Genomic DNA, 19,528 nt, shown 5'->3' on the forward strand with positions numbered 1-19,528 from the left:
CATCTGCAGACGCGTCTGATAAAAAGCAGCTGGTTTACTTTCCTTGAGGACCCTTAGATGCCTAAGCTACCTTTTGCTCTCTCCAGAATATCCCAGATATCCATACATTTCCAAGAACCGTGTCCGCCAGTCTCAACATGCCTCTTCCGATAGAGGTCGCAATCAAGCCCATTGGCAAGCCCGAAATCGGTGTCAATAACTACCAGGGGTTCACTCCAGGCCGCACAGAGGTCCTGCCAAAGGGCTGGAACGGCTACAACGCGAAACCTCTGGAGAGCGACATCCGCATCGATCATGATGTTGAGATCAAAGTACGAGATGGCTGCAGGCTCTATATCGACGTCTACCGGCCGGCGGACAGCAATGAAAAGATCCCCGCCATTGTGGGATGGTCGCCCTACGGTAAGAAGTACAGCGCGCTCACGATGCTTCCCATGACACCGTGGTCCTGCTGTGTCAAGAAAAGCGATCTCAGCGGATTGGAGAAGTTCGAGGGTCTGGACCCCCAGAGGTGGTGTCCCAAGGGCTACGCCATCATCAGCGTCGACAGCAGAGGTGCCGGCAACAGTGACGGGCAGGTTCCGATCATAGGACTGCAGGACGCCGAAGATGCATACGACGTCATTGAAGCCATCGCCAAGTTCGATTGGTGCAATGGCAATGTCGGCATGGCAGGCAACTCTGCCCTCGCGATTGCTCAATGGCACGTTGCGGCCTTGAACCCTCCGTCGCTGAAAGCGATTGCGCCGTGGGAGGCAAGTGGCGATTTGTTCCGTGAGCAATTCGTCAGAGGCGGCATCTTCTCCATGAGCAACTTCGACCTGATCACCAACCTCATCATCAAGGGTAATTCGGGCGTGGAAGACTTTGCGGAAATGTACCGTCGCAGCCCCCTGTCCAATATCTGGTGGGAAGACAAGCGCGCAAACATGAAGGCCATCAACATTCCCGCCTACATCTCGGGATCAGACTTTAGCTCCATTCACACCATGGGTAGCATAAGAGGCTTCATCGAGCTGGGCTGTTCCAAGAAATGGGTTCGCTGGAGCGCCTGGCAAGAGTGGTTTGACTTGTACAGCGTGCCGGAAACCAACGAGGACCTGGCAGTGAGTCCCTCGTTATCCACTCCAATTATCGCCAGGCTTACTAACTTGTGAAGAAATTCTTTGACAGGTACCTCAAAGGCATCGAAAACGACTGGGAGAAGACACCCAAAGTGCGGTGGACTTCCCTCAAATTTGGTGACCGAGAAGCTGAGAGCGATATCATATTCGAAGACTTCCCTCCTCCCAATACCGATTACAAAACGTTTTACCTGAACTCCGGAGCACTGACCGAGGCAGCTCCCGAGAGCTCATCGAAAGTGTCATACAACTCCGAAGACAGCAAATCGCTTGCCAAATTCACCTACACCTTCGATAAGCCATCGCGATTGATCGGTATCCCAAAGGCTATCCTCTACATGTCATGCCCCTCGCATGATGATATGAATGTGTTCATCAACATCCGGAAACTGGACAAAGAAGGCAACCCCATGATGCACCTCTGCTTCCCCTTCTGGGCTGCGCCGGTCAAGTCCATCCACGACATCCCGCAAAAGGACCAAAGCAGCACAAACCTTCACCTCGGCTCGGTTGGCCAGCTGCGGGCCTCTCACCGCAAGATCGACCCTTCGCGATCAATGCACCCGCAGTTTCCCTTCCACCCCCACGACGAGGAGAACAAGATCCCACCGGGTACAATCGTGGAGTTGGAGATCGGCATATGGGCGATGGGTGTTGACTACGAAGCCGGCGAATCGGTTCAGGTGCAGATTGGCGGCCAGTTCCCATCCATCGCCGAATACAAGGCCTTTTCGACAGAGCGTCCCGAGCATGAGAGGAATAAGGGGGAGCATTTCATCCACTGCGGACTCAAGCATCCAAGTCGCATTATTCTGCCTTTCATTTACTGATAGATTGATAACGTCCCAAAGGCGTCCAGGCAGTATACTTAATTAAGATGCCTTGACCCAACTGCTTACCCAGTTTTTTCTACTTTGACTTTTACCAAGGCGAGCAGCTGTAGACTAATAGGTGAGCAGGTACAGCGAATCCCAGAGGTGTTAGTTGTTGATACAGAAAAGCGCCAACTATCTACACTTTTCTGAAACAGGAAATTTAGATGATTGAACTTGAATCCCCACGCTGCTATGAGCTATTCTGATCAGCCTCTATTCGGATCAGTTCGCCACTTAAGGCAATTATTCTCCCCATAGCCGCACTGCTTGTCATTTAACTTGTCGCAGTTGCAGCTATCGACAGGTGTCTTGAAGTAGTGCTCACACTCGTCCATATTAAACACCCACTCGCAGCCGTCCAGCACCTCGAAGCTGAAGTTGATATGCTCCCCTCCCTGCAATTGTTTTACAGTTTCTCTCTTAAAGCCGCCCGGAACCCTCCAGTCGTCCTCCCTTCGACATCACGGGCCCGGATGCCAGCTTCGGAGCGTAGGTTGGAGCAGAACGACTCAGCGCCGTACTGCAGCCGCAAGTTGGTCATCTTTTTCCCTCGTTTGTAGCATTTAGCCTTGTTTTGATGAGGGTCAGGCCTTTTTGGCGGCTTTACTGTGGGCTTGGAAGGCTGCGTCGTCTGCGCCCTGGTCGCGGTTGTGGTAGTCGTCGATTCCTGCGGTTGATAGCATATAAAATCCTCGAGCAATTCGCTGAATCCGCCATAGGGAAACTCTCCGGGCAGGATGATGGTGCCGTTGCTGGAGATTCGAGGGACGCCCCAGCCAATGCCATGACCACCGTTTATCGGCATCTGGCCATCGTTGTTTTTGCCCCCCCTGTTGGGGAAATGCATCAAGTCCGTGTCGTAGTAGCTCGGGATGACAGCGGGCTGCCGGCACAGCCAATTCCTGATACGATCTTCCAGATCCTTGTTTGGGTCCACGGCATAAGCTATACGCGGCCGCATTGGTTTCGCTGACCATGACCCCTTTTACGGCGGCGGCGAGCCGGGCTCGATGGATGGAGGCTGCGTTGGGTAAGGTGTGTTAGGGCTCACCGTTGACACCATGCCGTCCGGGCCGTTGTAGATGACGACAGGCCAGCCGGCAGTCGTTGCGAGGACGGGCCAGAAGTCATCAAAGGCTCGGCGGTTCAGGCCGTCCCTCTTTACGTTGGAACCGCCGTCAACCAGCGTCATCACCTCGAAGCCTAGTTTGGACAGTGTCATGGGTTGCCTTAAGTGGCGAACTGATCCCAATAGAGTCTGATCAGAACTCCACTTACGCAAGGAGGGGTCTGCCTGGAGTTGGTCCGGCGCTATCAACTGCCCAACGAAGCTACGCTGCCAAGACCAATGATAGTAACGCATTTGGAAAACACAGTCAAGTATCTGTATCATGCCACCTCTTCTTTGTTCCTTCAGCTCTGCGGAAACCACTCTGGAACATCGAGCGGACAGATGTTCAGGGGGCTTAGACAGTATCTCATCATGATATATCTTGAGGGTAGACATCACCTGACCAGCATTGTAAACACCAGATAATGTGTACGATATACATCGCAGTTATTTACATCTACTTCCCCCTAACCGTTCTCTTTACTAATTTTTTATATGTTGGTCTAAGTATTTAGATTATGTGGCCTACTATAGATATATATCTAAACAAACGAGCAGATACCACAATGACAGAAGTGTGTTTTTTTATTTGATTTCATTTCCTGTGTATATTCATTCGGTCATAATAATTTAACACTATCTAGAACCCATTTCCTTCCTGCTACTTGCGGCGAGATGGGGTTGGAGATCATCTCATGGGAACCTTGCAGCACTATCATCCCTAGGTACCATGGTACGACATAGTACGTGCTCTCGGCTGAACATCACCAACTCCAACAACGGCTTTACCCAGAGCGTCTCTATTGCCAACGACGCACACCAATCAGCAAGATAAAAGTGGGAAAACTCTGCATGCCTCTCGGCAGTGATACTCAGGGGCCCGTAGCGCCCTTGCCGCTCGTACAGGACACGAGATGAAAATACGCAGCGGCCGCACCGGACGGGCTCGCCTCAACAAGGAAATTGTGTCAAATGGCTCTGGCCAGACCCTCTTAGTTACAACGGGGGTCCGGATATTCGTCTAGGTAAGAAGCCGAACCCTCGACGATCAATAGGGTCAGGACTCCCTCCCTCCTGTAAACATCCCAGTTGTCACACTGTAACATGTACGCAGGCCTCTGTATGTAGATGCCTTCTACGATACTTGGCAACACATCAATCTTCCACCTTAAATCTTTACCCCGATCATCGGTCTCCGAAGCACAAGAGGAAACCATGAAGTCAATCCATCTCGGTGTCACATCCTCGCGCGCCAGCCTCTGGCTAGCCGTCGTCTCCTCTCTTTTCCTCCCCCGCATCTCAGCGAATTCTTGCCAGCCGTATATTTGGGACTCCCTTTCTTCCATGCGCATCGCCTCCGTCGACGATCCCGTCGACATAAGTCCGACCGAGGGCGAACCCTTGCCGGTAGTCAACCCGGGCGAGATCAACTGTCGGTTTTGGACGAACACGCCCGAGGAAGTCGACTACTACACATGCTCACGGCTGGCACGGCGCTACCTAATGCCCGTCGACCAAGTCTTCTTCCTGAAACCTGAGTTAGACAAGGACTGCAGCAACATCCAGCCCCAGACTGAGTACTGCGTCGAAGGATGTGAGTTTCCGTACGACATGGTTTTCGAGTCTGATATGGGAATTTACGGCGAATATGAGAAGAATCCGAGACCAAACTAACATGCCAACGCACTACAGTTATCGAGCCTGTTAGGGCCTTTGACGGGCATTGTGGCCCTCGTCATAACAACGCTACCTGAGTTGTCACTGACAAGCAGTGCTGCAACTCGGAGACGTGGACTTGTGGTGACTCTGCGTACGGATTGGTATGCCCAAAAACGATTAATACACTGGGAATGACGTGCTCCAGTGAGGACTGCACCCCCGGCATCTGCTACGAGGGCATCTGTGATGGCGACCATATCTAATACAGCACCGACGGAACGTGCGGCCGCTGGGGAAACTGCTGTAGCACAGAGGGCCGGTGTGGCACGGCTGACGCCTTCTGCGGCATCTTCACCTGCCAGAGTGGCGGCTGTGACATCTGGAAACAGGACAAGCAGCCAGCCGGCCGGCACAAAGTGGACGAAAGGCGGCACCTGTGGCGGCACAGAGGGAATGAGGTACTTGGCCGAGTGGGGTAGATGCTGCAACGTGAACGGCATCTGCGGCGAAACGCCGGCCGACTGTTATGTCGAGCGGGGGTGGTGAGTCTTCGATGCCTTTATTGGGCGTCCGCTATGTGGTAAAACTGACGTTCACACAGCCAGGACGCGTTTGGAGTCTGCGCCTCAAACTCGACATCCGCTGTATCCATGTCCGCTGCCGTTTCGACTTCAACACCTCCAGGAACCATGACTTCAGGCACCACTGCAAGCGCAAGCACGTCCACTGTGGCCCCTGCCCCTGCTTGCACCGGCGGCTCGAACGCGCCGGGCATCACAGATAACCTAAAAGGCCTGTGTTCATACAGTTGTGACTATAATCACTGCCCCGTCGGCGCATGCGGACGCACTGGGCCGGCTGCAGAGCCAGCCACCGGTATACCAGGCTGCCACGGCTGTCCAGCTGACAACATCACTGAGGACCTGGGTTATTATGAAGACCTCTGCAAGTTTACTTGCAGTCGCGGATACTGCCCACCAGGTGCCTGTAAGTACTTTGAGATTGGGTTAAAGTACCAAAGTAACGCCGAAACTTAGAGTGGACATCAAAATATAAGAAAGGGTCATAGTATTACTAGATCCTTTGAAAGTAACGAAGGTTAAGGCAAAGTGAAAGCAAAAGACAGGATAAGGTTGAAGATGAAAATGGCGATTAATAACTAAGTTTCCGAGAAGTGATAAAAGCTTAGGCAAAAATTAAACTCATGACAAAGCGGTTGCAATAATGACCAAGAAACTCTAGATATCAGATGTCCTCATTACTGTAGGCAAAAAGAAAAGTAGGAGAAATAAGATAGTACTGTGATACATAGATCGAATAAACTGGCATGTCTCAATTATTTCCTTCTTGGCGGAGCCTCTCTGACTCGATTATTCGTGCCGCGGATCTCGCCTCCATGCTCTCTATAGTTCGCAGATGATTCGCCTCGCGCTCGGCCATACTCAGGTGGACTATTGGCCTGGGCTTCTGGTGCCTCCGAACCCACCAATCCATATCTTCTTTCCAAATATGTATTGGACTAAAACCAAATTGTAGAACGAGCAGCAACTATGGCCTACCGATAGCATGCTACTTAAGTTGGAAGACACCTCCAGAAAGCATTCAGGTCCACCAACACCGCAAACGGATACCCCCTATCCAATCGGCAGGCTGTGAGCGCCACGCTCATGGCGACTTTCTCCAACAAGACATTAAAATACTACACAGTACCCAAAGCAACAAACTAATACCCCTCTTGACACGGAGGGCGAGACCATGGACGTCATATCAGCAGGAAGACTGCGCTATCTCGCCAAAACACATAGATTGTTATGAACAATGATAGGCAGGAGTAAATGTAGTTGAGAATGGCCCACCTTTCTTGAAGACGAAGTCCTTGAGGAGGTCAAGGTTTTCACTTCAACGGCACGCAAATGAGCATTTATAGGTAGTGTTGTGAACTATGGACCTACTGTGGTTTGTCACAAGTTCAACCTAACGCAACTTGTGTCTTGACGATTCAAGTGTAGTTGTCGCAGTGACAACTGTGAATCCACTTCTGTCATCACAACTTGCAAATACCATAGTGTTCAATAGACATACGCCTCAAGCAGGAATAGTAAGTTAGTTGGACCGAATGTAAGGCAAGATTCCCGTTGCCTTTTCTATTAACAGCATACCGTTTTCGCGATTGGTCAACTGCAGTATCTCCAGTAGCCCAAGCATCACATGCCATCTTAAGCACACAAGCTGCCACCATACAGGGCTCGAAAGGGGTATAGGGCAGTCACACTGTCAATAGAGGCAAAGTAGATAGAATCACAAATGTGAATTCATATTGCCGATCTTCAACAAAACTGATAATAAAGGGGGGAAAGGTCAATATTCTCGTAAAGCACCCTTCTGACATGTGCACTCAAGAAGATGTAATAGAAAACCCCTTCAACACATATCCCCTTGTTCTTACATGCAAAGCCAGAATTGGGGCCTCCCGAGGCCTTCTGCATCCCGAAACATAATCGCTCACACGCTTGAACCCAGCCTTCACGTGACGAGACATCCTAATGAGATTAATCCCTTAACTAATGATTGTAAGAAGGCTTGGCGGCAGGCTTCGCAACAGCCCACTTTGCGACCAAGGCTCTGATTTGGTCGCCCCAGATGAAGACAAAAATTCCCATGGCGCCAATTCCAGCCGTAAGAGCGCCGTAAATACCGAAAGCGCCGTCATAACCGGCCGAGTTAATGAATGGTGTCACGCCGTAGCTCGTTCCGAAAGAAATGACACCACGCATGGCGCAGATGATGACTAGTACCGGGCCAGAGCGTGTCGGGTAGGCGTCGAGAGCGTATGTGATACCGACCTGATTGGCTCCGATGAAACCAAAGTAGTAGGCGTTGAGAGAGAACACGACGGCAAACCAGTGATATTTTTCGGGATGCTCGGCAGCCTGTCCAAAGATGACCGATGCCAGCGTTCCCACAATGACGGGGATGATGAGAGGAATGAGCCGGTACTCGGGCTTGTGGACGCCACCGTTACGGCGCGCAAAGACTTTGATGATCCAGTCCGAGCCGCGGCCCAAGAGCGGAAGAGCCACGAAGGCGACTACAATCTGACCAGCCGTTGCAAGGCTGATGACTGATGCACTCCAATTATAGGGGGCTTGTTCCAGGACTCCTCCGTAAGTTGTGCCAAGCGCAATGTTAACACCGCTGTCGGGACAAAGACGTTAGTGACAGTATACTGAAACTTTGTGGGAAGGGGACCAGCTTTCGCCAGTAGAGTTTCTTACACTGTCAGTCCGTTGAGAAGAAGCGCCCATATCATGTCAGGGAACAGAACTACAATAGCCATGCCTGTGATACACAGCCATCCCTCCTTCCAGTCTGGCTTCTGGGTGAAGAGACGCATGTCCGAAGCGAGGGACCTGGGCTTGAAGTTGACAAAGTCCAGCTGACGGGGCTCCGTGGTGGTCTTGCGCGTAAGCATCTCGGTATAAATACCAGTTGTATCGTCGGTTCCAGGACCACTGCTGCTGACGAAATGAGACACCTGGGCTGTGTGTCCCTGATAGGCGGCGAGAGGTCGGTCGTACTTGGTCTCCGGTACCATAAAAATGGCGACGATGAAAGTAATGGCCGAAAAGCCAGCACCTAGGTAATACCAACCGGATGGACCGATACCCGCGGCGATGTACGAGGTCAGAAGAGAGTAGACCGCACTGAGAATCGACTGATAAGCCGTGAACCACATCAGACAGCGTGCACGCTCGTGCAGAAAGTGGGTTTCCTGCACCATCAAGGGGCAGAGAGCCTCGCTCTGGCCGGCTGCCAAGCCGAGAATCATTCGAGCGACGAGATGAGACGTGTACCCTCTCTGGGCACCGCATAGGATTGACCCCACGACTGCGAGAGCACAAGAACCGAGGAATACCGGGCGACGTCCGATGGCAAGAGCCAATGGCATACCTATCAGGTTTCCTAGGCCCATGAAAAGTGACGGATAAGTCATTAGATGGCTGATGTCCTCATATCCCCTTCCTTCAGCAGCGTATTCCGGGATGAAGTCGCCGAGGAGCGCTCCTAGGCCGGAGACCTGGACGAGACCGATGGAGGCGAATGTGCCACAAGTAATCGTTACGACCTGAAGATATGATAAAGACGTTAACGCGTGATCGACTTTTGTGCTCTTTCGGACGGAATCGGATGCTCACCCATTTTCTCCAGGGGCTCAAGTTAAGAGGATCTAGGTAGATAGCAAAATTGTCAGCTTGGTGTTGACTATGCTTCAACACGAAAAATAATAACAGATAAAGTTTCATACCGCGTGGATCAGAACTTGGGGTCGGGATCAGGTAGGTGACATCTCCATCAGAGAGGTGGACGTTGGTCGTGAAGTCACCGTCTTCAAGTTGAGGCTTTTGAGATAAGTCAGATGCTGACTCAACTCTCTCTTCGATAATCTTGTTGTCTATCTCGCCCATGTTGGAGGTTGGAACGATCCTGCCGCCTAGTTTGACACAGACTTCAGGTTGAAAAATTATTGAATAAAGATCCTCAACCTTCTCCGCAGGAGAAAGGGGTGATTGAAAGGCTGGTCAGGTATTGCCATCAAGGCGGAGAAGATGCCCAGGGAGGCCGAGTCTATTTCTGCTAAACAACAGCCCTGACAAATGTCCACGTATTCATTCGCCAAGTTCGGTTGAAATCAACTTCCTCATACCTCTCCTATCTCTTTTGGATAACTAGTAATTACCCACGTTCTACCCCGGATTCCGCGTGGGGTATTGAGCGTCTGGGGTGCAGAGATGGGGCCCCGACTTGGACTGAACTAGTGCGATTCGGCATTTCAGTCTCACCCAGTCAAATGTGGGGAAACCACGCAAGCAAGGATATGCCCAGAGATAACATGGTCATAACCCCTCACGATCGCCGGGATATTAGGTCCTCGGTTTGGCAGCCGTTCCGTACTGTTGTATTGCTTCCGTGATTCGGTTCGGAAACGACATCAGGCAGTGTTGTTTCTTGTCTTGTCGCAGTAGTGACCCAGATCCATTGCCAAGATGACTTTCCCCCACGATGTGGCGACACTCAGACTTCAGCTTAGTCTCAGCCCCAGAACGCAGTCAAATAGGCTCGGTTCGGTCGTTGAACCGAAAATTGTTGCGAACAACAAGACGCGTCAACACCTCGGCCGCTTACAGGACACTGGATGCGAAACAGCTGGTTTATGCGAAGGAGCCGTGATCCGCATTCTAGTGCATGAAGACTTCGAAGTTTGTAGCAAAGCTTTGCAAGCCTGATATATCCTCCTAGCTGGATCTGTATGATGTTCATAGGCCTAAACCACAGTTTTTCCACGTCCAGTTCATCTGTCGACGTCTTGCAAAACTTGATATGTAGGCGAGCCTGGAATCCGACAGCGTGGAATCCATAGGAATGAAGAGGACACAAAGCCGAGTAACAAGATTATTTGGTCATCTTACAGTACTATTCATTCTTTGTACTAAAGACAAGACTTGGATAATATGACATTAGGAGCAACAAAACCAATATCGGCATACCAAAAGGAAATTCGGTAGGCCAAGCCACTGTCTACACCTTGATGTATGGAATTCCAGTCAACTTGAAAGCCCTCTCACTTAGCACCTTATCATTTAGTGGCCAGTCCCGAACAACATGATCCGGCTTTCCGTTGCGAGTTGCGACGTTGGAACCCGTGTGCCGGGCGTTGGGCCAGTGGGTAGTGCCAAGTCGGCCTGCGTAAGAAAACTGTTAGTGCTCAAGTCCGAGAATATGAAAGTCATCATTTTGGAAACTCACCTTCGTATGCAGCCTTCTTCCGCAGAAGGTCCTCTTGAGTGGCATCCTCCACTGGCATGAAGCAAGTGTATACCGCCATGCGGTCAATTTTGCCCTTGACAGGAACGTTGTAGTGGGCAGTGCGCGAATCCCATACAATGAGATCACCCGGGTCGGCGCAGACCTTGTGCCACTCGCCACCATGCTCCTTGAGCCATTCCATGCCGCGGTCCGTGAAGCCATACCACTCTTTGGTCCAAGCTGGGATTCGGGGCTCGTCCTTTAGGTCCTCATGGAACTGGGCGCTCAAGTTATGGGATCCTTTGCAGACGATCAAGCCGCCATCATCCGGGCCACAGGGGTGTAGGTTGACGAGGCCTTGGAGACAGCGGAAGCCAGGCTTCTCAGGGTCCTGGTCTTGATGGGGCCAAGGCTTGTTCTCGGGGAGATGGGTGCGGTTGGCAAAGCCATAGTTAATGACATCGAAGGAAACGAGCAGGTCCTCGGTGTCATAGACCTTCTCAAAAGCTCCTACGACCTTGGGCTCACTGCGAATGTCCCAAACGAAATCTTCGTGGCAAGCACCGTAGGCCATCAGCATGCCCTTCTCGTTAATTACAGGGAGCTTGTCCGGATGAACAGTTGAAGGGTCGTTGCGGTCATAGCCAAGACCACTGCAGTGATAGAGTCAGTCCAAGGTCTTAAAGACGCAGGTGTTGGATTAGAGCTTACAATGATTCAAGCAGGGCGTACATCTTGTCTGCGTAGGCGTCTGCGCGCTCTCTTGGGATGGCACCCTTGATGACAGCATAGCCATCTCGCAAAAGGTCGTCCCTCCAGTCGCCGTAGGCCGGATCGTTGCCATCCATCTTCATTCGGCCATCATTGACGGCTCTGATGGGAGCACTCGTATGCTCCATCACAGTAGTGGTGGTGGCCATTGCAAGGTATGTGGACTGAAAGGAGTTTCTTCTGAATCGAAACCAAGTTGTTAATGATACTGATTTGGTTTGATCGTGGATTGCATCCCGTGGTCATATTTGAATTTGTTCTGCGAATATCTATTGTCACTAGATTGACCACCTGCCATTAGCCACTTCTCTCAAGTCTGGGGACTCAGGAACCGTTCCGGATCTAGTTTCCAGTCCGAATCATGCCGTTGGTGCCCGGTGCTTACTCCTCGGTTCGGTTCGGCTCAAACTAACACGAAAATCATATCACCTTTTCTCGCCAGCATTTAACCCGCGGGAAAGGGCCGAGAAGTGGACCAACTCACAAAATTGAGAAACATGTCCGTGAATCTGGCCGGGATTGATGGTGGAACTGGGTATCGTTCATTCCTTAGCGCCGTGCTTCATATTGTTGATCAGACACCCATCCCGCATCATTTGATCTGGAAATTTGCCGGGTCAAATGAGGAGAATCTTGTACCTTGCCACTTATTCTTATCTTTGTCATCAAGTTTTCGTCAGGCAGTCGTGAAGAATGTTCAACATCATCGTTGTGGGTGGCGGTATCGCCGGGGTCTCGGCAGTAAGTAGTAGCTCGTCCAATAAACCTTTTCATGGGTTTTACTTACAAACCGAGGCTATTGCTTTGAGAGGACCCAGACGGCGCATCACTGTCCTTGAACAGAGTCAGCTAAACAGAGAAATCGGTGCGACAATATCGTGAGTCTCTAGTTCCCGTCCTCGATGCAAGATTCGAGTGTGACTCACATATAGGCTCAGGCTTCAACCAAATGCTTCAAAGTTAGTTCAACTCACAGGATGAACATGTTCTACATTGCTTATTTTGGCTGATACACGCAGAATTGTCGAGAAACAATGGGGCCTGGAGGAAACCCTCGCGAAAAAGGGGTCCATGGCGGATCAAGGGGTGAGCTTGCGACAGCGATTCGGCTTGCTGCATCAACTAAGAATGATTGTTGTAGTTTCGCATCTATAGTGTTGAAGGAAAGCTGCGCGCAGATATTCCATTCCACCTAAAGAAGAGTTACGGCGCGGTAAGTGCATAATCTCAAGTTCCGCTGGGTCGATTACGTATATCCTAACGCACATCCCAGGACCGCATGATGTATCACAGGTGAGGATTTATCAAAAACAATGATCTTATGGCAGTGTCACTGACCAGAAAGGGTTGATCTTCACGATGCTCTGAAGGGAGCAGCCACAAAAGAGGTTGCGGATACCGAGCCAGTTGTCATTCGGACCGGATGTGTGGTACAAGAGTGCGACCCAGAGGCCGGAACTGTTACTCTCGAATCAGGAGAGGTCTTCACTGGAGACCTTGTCGTCGGGGCTGATGGCATGTTAGTTACTTCCCTCCGAGACGCTCTTGAGACCTTGCTGACAATCTCGCAGTAAAAGTGTGCTCCGAAAATCAGTCCTAGGGAAAGATGCTGCTGCAGTACCAACAGGGCTGTCTGGTAAGTTATTGATTCTTTATTTGAACCTATCTAACACATGTGGAAAGCATATCGACTGGTCATCGATAGCTCAGAACTGGAGCAAGACAAAGACTTTACTTCTATTATAGACCCTCGAGAGTCTCTCACAACCATGGTCATGGGCCATGACCGTCGCATAATAATGGGACCTGCCCGAGCCGGGTCCATCTATAGCGTCGTTGCATTGGTTCCAGATGGTAAGTTCGACCGGTTTGGTACAAGTTGTTGCAGTTACATCTAACATACATCAAGACAAGATGCACGAGACCGCCGAGGGAAAGTCATGGACTACGAAGGGTGATCCACAGAAGATGAGAGAGTCGTTTGAGGTGTTTCCTACCTGGGCAAAAGCAGTGTTCAAGAAATGCACCGAAGTGGGCCTTTGGCAGCTGCGCGACATGGTAAAGCTCACAAATGATATTTTTGCAAGGAAGGCACGGAATAGACAATGCTAATGTTAGCCTCACAGGATCCATTGGAAACCTGGCATCGGGGTCGCACCATCATTATCGGAGATGCTGCCCATCCAATGCTCCCTACTCAGGGACAAGGTGCAAGCCAGGCCATCGAAGACGCTGAGGCTCTTGGGGCAATCTTTGGAGATATCGAAGACAAGCCCACAACAGCAGAGGTCGAGAGTCGATTGAAGGTGCGTAAGCGTTATTTGGAATACTTTATGTTTGACTAATTGCAAGTAGGCTGTGTTTGAGTGCAGGTTCGAGAGAGTGTCCCTCATTCAAGGATATAGCAGACAGGCGGGAAAGCCGGCAACCGACAAAGCAACCAACAGCATTACAATGTCCGTACATCGCCTAACTTGACTCAAATAACTCTAACTAATTCAAAACAGGAATCCAGCCGAGTTCATGGACTACAACTGCATGTATAATGGAGCGAAAGATTGGATGGAGAGGCAAGCCAAAGTTAAAGGGCTGGCTGGGCAGGATAACCCTAAAGAAGCAGCTCTGTTCTCTGCCCCTGTGCAGAAGATGGTTTCTCTCAGTTTGGGTAGCAAGTAACGAGATCAAGGCAGAAAAATGGCCAAATCGGACTGTTCACGTAATGGAGAAAGAGTGTTTTGCAAGGTGGATTGCTGTTCCGACCTGGATCTGTTCCCGCCTCTTGGCGGTTGTGATTAATACAACAAAGCAAACAAGAGTAATTTAGGTCACTCGTTGTTCTCACAGCAGGCCTGCTAAACTACCAGTGTCGACGAAAGTCATTAGAGTCTCGCAATGACACATTATAACTAGGACGGCCAACTACTATGGGGGGTATATGATCATTTGGATCATTCAGCAAAGCCTCTAGAAAATTGAAGAGCTGTCAAAGGTCAGTTCGAATAAGAGAGGTCCAGTGGAACTTTCTTAGCCCATATGGCAGCCAATCTACCGCCCTAACATTCCTGACGTATAATGTTCGAGAGCGCAATCCGTTATTAATGTACCTAGCCGCTGTGGTATCGAACGGTCGCCGTGAGTGAGGGAGTAGGTAGCCACTACCTCGGCCTACCTCCATATTTAGGCTTGGTAGCTTCCTAATTTAGCTTAGTTAGGTAGATACCCAGGCTGCCAGGGCTACGGTCAGATTTGTGTTGGGGGTAAGATGAGGTGCATAGCGAGCGATAAGCATAGAGCAGGCAGAGAGCAGGCAGAAAGTAGGCAGCGAGCAGCGGGTTGAGGTCCGCGTTCGCAACGATGCTGGCGTAATGGTCATCATCTTGAAACACAGACCAAGGGGTAAACCTGATGTGCAAGTGTGTGGGTGTCAAACCCCTACGCGTAATGAAAGTGAAAGCAGGCAGAAAGTAAGCAAAGAGTAAGCAGAGCAGGCACTTCTTTCTTGTAGCCAACTCCAGGCAGCTCTCCAATTGTAGGGGAAAATCATCAGCACTGATTCGGTACCAAATTTGACATGCCACGTCGTTGACCTCCCGATGGTGTGTTATTTGTGACCACGATTCCCTCTAGAAATCTTTTGAATGTTTACTCTGTCTACGATACTTGATAAAAATATTCCCTTCTCCATGGCAACACTCTTCACGATTAGCCAAGCGCTGCACTATGGATGTGCCCTAAGTGTCCTTCTTGGAGTCTCCATCACGGCGTTAATCCGTTCGGGACATGGTACAGGCACATTGGCACGGCTAGCAATACGCCGTTACACAACGCCAGTCATATCGTCATTTTTCCTTCTCATATGCACATATTTGGTGGAGACCGTTATTAGCGTCATTCAATCAGATGCTTTTGGCAACCAACAAGCTCGTCTCGTTCATCTTCTACTCTCCGCACTTGGGTGGTCCTCAGTCCTGTTTGGTCGAGACCTAGAACAACAACTACTCTGGGTTACTTACGGCATATCCTTGTTATTTGAGGTGCCGTTGCTGGTCTTGGGGGCTCTCGAAAGACCTGGCACGCCGTCACCTATTATTTCAATATCTTGCCAATCGATCCGCATCATAGTTGTTTTGCTACTTCCGCTTGCTACCACTCGACGAAGATCATTCGCCCATGACGATGGATCTTCTGAAGAAAGCCAACCATTCCTTTCAGAACAATCCCGGGACGAAGCGAGGCAAGCCAATTACGGAACCGATGGGTTCCACGACGAATCCTCTACAGAGGTCGCCAGCGGAGACTCCAAAAACAACGATGAAGGCGCTCGCATGAAGCGCCATCGGGCCCAGAAACTTTATGAGAAAGGGGGTCGGTGGGTTTATCTCAAACAATTCGCCGTATTTATTCCATTCTTCGTCACAAAAAATGACCGAAAGGTTCAGTTGTCCGTCTTGCTCTGTCTCCTTAGCGTTGCTGGCAGAAGAGCGATGAACATCCTGATACCACGCCAACTTGGCATTATCACCGACTTGACTACGACCAAACAAAACCCTTACGGATCTTTGGCTATATGGCTGCTCTTCAGCTTGCTCAACGGTCAATCCGGCTTGGGTTTCGTCGAGGGACTAGCCAGGATTACGATCGAGCAGTTTTCCTACCGCCAACTCACTAACGCGGTTTTCAACCATGTCATGAGCGTCCTAATGGAATTCCACGCCGAGAGAGACTCGGCTGAGATTATGAAGGCCATCTATCAGGGTGAATCACTCAGAGTCTTACTGGAAGTTGGAGTCGTGAACTTTTTCCCCACGACAATAGACATGGTCATAGCACTTGGGGTCCTCTACTGGAAGTTCAACGCATACGTCTCTTTGGCCATGCTAACAACATCCGTGGCATTTGTCACGCTAGAGGTTTTCACTTCAAACTTCAACATTGCGAACCGCCGTGCATCTAGTCAGACTGAAAGAGAACAGGCACGAACTATGTACCAGGCTATCCAAGGATGGCAGACTGTCTCGTACTTCAATATGTTCGGCTTCGAGAAACGTCGGTTCAGCCAAGCTGTGAGCACGCACCTAGCCGCAAGCCGTAAGTACGAAGTTTGGAACGCTTTTATACAAGCATTCATTGAAACGACGTTTCCTATAGCCTTCTTCGTCTTGGCAAGTCTAGTGCTCTATGAAATCTCTCAGGAGAGAGCCTCGACTGGCGATTTTGTATTGCTGTTGTCATATTGGAGTCTTTTTGTTTATCCTCTCAAGTCTGTCTCCAACTATTATCGGTTTTTGATGAGGAACCTGGTCGACGCGGAGCGCCTCCTCGAGTTGTTACAGACCAAGTCGACCATTGTTAAGATAGAGAACGCCACGGTCCTGGGTGGTACAAAAGGCCATGTTACTTTCGAGGATGTTGGTTTTTCGTACGACCCAAGGCGACCAACGATCCACAACCTAAACATTTCTGCCGCCCCGGGAGAAACTATTGCCTCGGTTGAAGAGACTGGCGCAGGGAAGTCGACGATTATGAAACTTCTTTTGCGCTTCTACGACGTCACATCGGGAAGGATAACGATCGATGGCCACGATCTCCGTGACATCACTCTGAATTCTCTTCGGGAGGTTCTTGGCGTTGTCCCTCAAGACCCGTTGCTTTTCAACGCTTCTGTGATGGAAAACGTGCGCTATGCACGTCTTTCGGCGACAGAAGAGGAGATTTTCGACGCCTGCCGGGCTGCTGCGATCCATGAGAAGATTCTTACGTTCGCCGATGGCTATGGCAGCAAGGTTGGCGAGCAAGTAGTGAAGCTATCTGGCGGAGAGGTCCAGCGACTAGCCATCGCGCGCGTGTTTTTAAAGAACCCTCCGGTTCTCATTCTGGATGAGGCCACGAGCGCAGTTGATACCAAGACAGAAGCAAGCATTCAACATGCCTTAGATGTCTTGAAAAGTGGACGGACGACATTTATCATTGCACATAGACTATCAACAGTCGTTAATGCAAACAAGATAGTAGTGATTCACGAGGGAAGGGTAGCCGAGAGCGGCACTCATAATGAATTGCTGACAAAGAGAGGGATTTATGAAGACTTGTGGAGAAGGCAAATTGGTGGTGCATCATAGAGAGGTAGATGGTCGGAGTCCGAGGGATAGTGTATTCTTAATCAAAGTACATAATTTATACAATAAACAGTTTTTGAATTAGGGGCTCGTTGTATCACCAAGACGCACCCCCCTGGTTGCCAGTCTGATGTAGGGGATTTCTACCAAGAGTCTGGCAACATGTTGTTCGGCAAGGAGAAAGTCTCAGGCTTTCAGCCCCATTTGGCTTGTGTCGTATCCATTTGCTTCGAGGTACTTCTTGAATCGCACGTCCTCATCTTCCAGATTCTTGGGGGCCTGTATAAACCATTAGCCAGAAAGCTCCTTTGTATTCATGGAGGAGAACTTACGTTAGGAATTAGGAACCAAACACAAACGGTGCCAACTACAGATATGCCGCTGCCGATAAGGAAGATTGCCTGCTGCCCTTTCAGCTTGTCGTCAAAGCTCGCCAGCGCCGCGCTGAGCGCCGTTGTGCCGACCGCGGCACCGACCTTGCCAATGGCTGCCGCGAAGCCGAGGAAGTGTCCTCTGAGCGGCGTAGGGAAAGATTCGCTTGACACCAGAAAGTTGCAATCACCTGGTCCGGCAGACAGGAAAGTCTGGAACAGGCCATACAGAGTAACGAAAAGGGGGAAGACGTTGTTGAGCTGGATCATGCTGCCACCGATGGCGAACCCGAAGACACAAACGATGCTCCACCCAAGTGCGTAAGTCTGGCGGCGTCCAATACGGTCCATTAAGAGGGCACCGATGTAAGCGCCCGGAAGAGCGAATGCGTTGATCAGAGCTGACCACCCGACAGACTCGATCATGGTCTGCTTAGAAGAGAAGCCGGATACAAGCGTAGGTGCAAGCAGGTTGAAAGGGTAGACGACGGCATCATAGAGGAACCACGCGCTACAGCAGCCAAGGAGCGGTTTCCAGTAAAACTTTATTGCCAGCCAGTAGGGTACGTTCTTTTGGATGGCATGCTTCCGATATTGCTGCGAGTCGACAAGTCTCATCCGGAAGAAGAAGATTGCCAAGGGCAACTTTCGGAGTGTTAGTGCCTGGTTGGAAACCATTGCAACGTTGAACTCACAAAGATGCCGATTCCAAAGCAGATGCGCCAGATTCCATCATGGGGCTCACCGTTATACGCCGCAATGACAATCAAGGAGACGATGCTAGATCCAACAAATCCGGAAATAATAGCGGCATTGGTAGAAACGGCAACCAGCATACCGCGCCGCCTTCTCATTTCTTCGGTACTGTCGGCGCATTCTAAAGCTTGAGAAGTACAAACGGTGTATTCACCGCCTTGTGAATAGTTAGCTTCGAGAAACCTTCACCTGAGGGTAGGATTTTGTCGTCCACCTACCAGCACCAACACCAGCAATACCGCGACCAATGACCATCATCCAAAACATGCCTTCAACGGTGACTCCTTTCGCTGCAGTCGCAATCACAATACCCTGATTCTATGTTAGCAAGTTTGGATTTTGATGTTGGCCACGGACTTTCAATACTGACCAAGACGAGAAACAGGGTAGTCAGGATGATGCCCACTCTGCGGCCGAATTTGTCGATGCAGAGCCCGAAAAGCAGCATACCAAAGATATCACCAATCAAGATTGAGTTGGAGAGTCGAGTCTTCACATCGTTGGTCATTTGTTTTGGGTAACTAGAAAGGACTTTAGCTACATTCTTTTCATGAGCGATTCGGAAGCATTGTGCTGGACTTACAGCTTCGTCAGAACAGTGTTCATGTACCCGATGATCTGGATGTTGTAACCGTCCGAAAACAAAGCGACGCCCTGAATGAGGACATCAAGCTTTCTCGCAGTTCTTGCCGGAGATCCTGGCTCCTGAGATGAAACGTCATCTCGCTCAGCAGACAAAACCTCGACATCATTCTTAACTGTGTCGTTGGCAGTATTGGAAACTGGCTCTACTCGAGGAATGGACTCCATGGTGACGCTTTGTAGTACGACGAGTCCAAGACCATAGCAGAAAATGGGCAGCTCTTGAGCAGGTTATATGATTAGGGTGCATCGGCTCCTTGCGGGACTAGCAAGTAATATCTGCAAGGTTGCTGATTGG

The 19,528-nt window shown here is 50.3% G+C and overlaps 8 protein-coding genes across 8 annotated transcripts; 4 read left to right on the plus strand and 4 right to left on the minus strand.

Moving 5' to 3' along the window:
- Positions 1-137: 137 nt before the first annotated feature.
- On the plus strand, positions 138-1,954 carry GLRG_01913 (X-Pro dipeptidyl-peptidase C-terminal non-catalytic domain-containing protein; the record flags this gene model as incomplete). Its single annotated transcript, XM_008093247.1, has 2 exons — positions 138-1,106; positions 1,160-1,954. 2 exons carry the CDS (start codon positions 138-140, stop codon positions 1,952-1,954), a joined length of 1,764 nt encoding a protein of 587 aa, XP_008091438.1.
- Positions 1,955-2,405: 451 nt separating this feature from the next.
- On the minus strand, positions 2,406-3,191 carry GLRG_01914 (uncharacterized protein; the record flags this gene model as incomplete). Its single annotated transcript, XM_008093248.1, has 2 exons — positions 2,406-2,921; positions 3,051-3,191. The coding sequence occupies 2 exons, from the start codon at positions 3,189-3,191 to the stop codon at positions 2,406-2,408; spliced, it is 657 nt and encodes a 218-aa protein (XP_008091439.1).
- Positions 3,192-4,325: 1,134 nt separating this feature from the next.
- On the plus strand, positions 4,326-5,806 carry GLRG_01915 (uncharacterized protein; the record flags this gene model as incomplete). The annotated part of the gene is made up of 3 exons (XM_008093249.1): positions 4,326-4,704; positions 4,975-5,311; positions 5,371-5,806. 3 exons carry the CDS (start codon positions 4,326-4,328, stop codon positions 5,804-5,806), a joined length of 1,152 nt encoding a protein of 383 aa, XP_008091440.1.
- A 1,524-nt stretch (positions 5,807-7,330) lies between these two features.
- Positions 7,331-9,235, minus strand: GLRG_01916 (major facilitator superfamily transporter; the record flags this gene model as incomplete). Its single annotated transcript, XM_008093250.1, has 4 exons — positions 7,331-7,964; positions 8,045-8,895; positions 8,966-8,997; positions 9,076-9,235. 4 exons carry the CDS (start codon positions 9,233-9,235, stop codon positions 7,331-7,333), a joined length of 1,677 nt encoding a protein of 558 aa, XP_008091441.1.
- A 1,111-nt stretch (positions 9,236-10,346) lies between these two features.
- On the minus strand, positions 10,347-11,494 carry GLRG_01917 (phytanoyl-CoA dioxygenase; the record flags this gene model as incomplete). Its single annotated transcript, XM_008093251.1, has 3 exons — positions 10,347-10,510; positions 10,575-11,227; positions 11,286-11,494. The coding sequence occupies 3 exons, from the start codon at positions 11,492-11,494 to the stop codon at positions 10,347-10,349; spliced, it is 1,026 nt and encodes a 341-aa protein (XP_008091442.1).
- A 544-nt stretch (positions 11,495-12,038) lies between these two features.
- GLRG_01918 (uncharacterized protein) lies at positions 12,039-14,021 on the plus strand (the record flags this gene model as incomplete). The annotated part of the gene is made up of 13 exons (XM_008093252.1): positions 12,039-12,086; positions 12,141-12,223; positions 12,284-12,304; positions 12,365-12,431; positions 12,487-12,558; positions 12,619-12,638; positions 12,691-12,864; positions 12,917-12,981; positions 13,029-13,199; positions 13,255-13,403; positions 13,472-13,651; positions 13,701-13,801; positions 13,853-14,021. 13 exons carry the CDS (start codon positions 12,039-12,041, stop codon positions 14,019-14,021), a joined length of 1,320 nt encoding a protein of 439 aa, XP_008091443.1.
- A 1,007-nt stretch (positions 14,022-15,028) lies between these two features.
- Positions 15,029-17,464, plus strand: GLRG_01919 (ABC transporter; the record flags this gene model as incomplete). The annotated part of the gene is made up of 2 exons (XM_008093253.1): positions 15,029-16,433; positions 16,494-17,464. 2 exons carry the CDS (start codon positions 15,029-15,031, stop codon positions 17,462-17,464), a joined length of 2,376 nt encoding a protein of 791 aa, XP_008091444.1.
- Positions 17,465-17,647: 183 nt separating this feature from the next.
- On the minus strand, positions 17,648-19,398 carry GLRG_01920 (uncharacterized protein; the record flags this gene model as incomplete). The annotated part of the gene is made up of 6 exons (XM_008093254.1): positions 17,648-17,740; positions 17,794-18,477; positions 18,528-18,745; positions 18,807-18,900; positions 18,959-19,109; positions 19,172-19,398. 6 exons carry the CDS (start codon positions 19,396-19,398, stop codon positions 17,648-17,650), a joined length of 1,467 nt encoding a protein of 488 aa, XP_008091445.1.
- Positions 19,399-19,528: the final 130 nt, after the last annotated feature.

This window comes from Colletotrichum graminicola (assembly GCF_000149035.1).
Source record: "Colletotrichum graminicola M1.001 genomic scaffold supercont1.7, whole genome shotgun sequence".
NCBI lineage: Eukaryota > Fungi > Ascomycota > Sordariomycetes > Glomerellales > Glomerellaceae > Colletotrichum > Colletotrichum graminicola.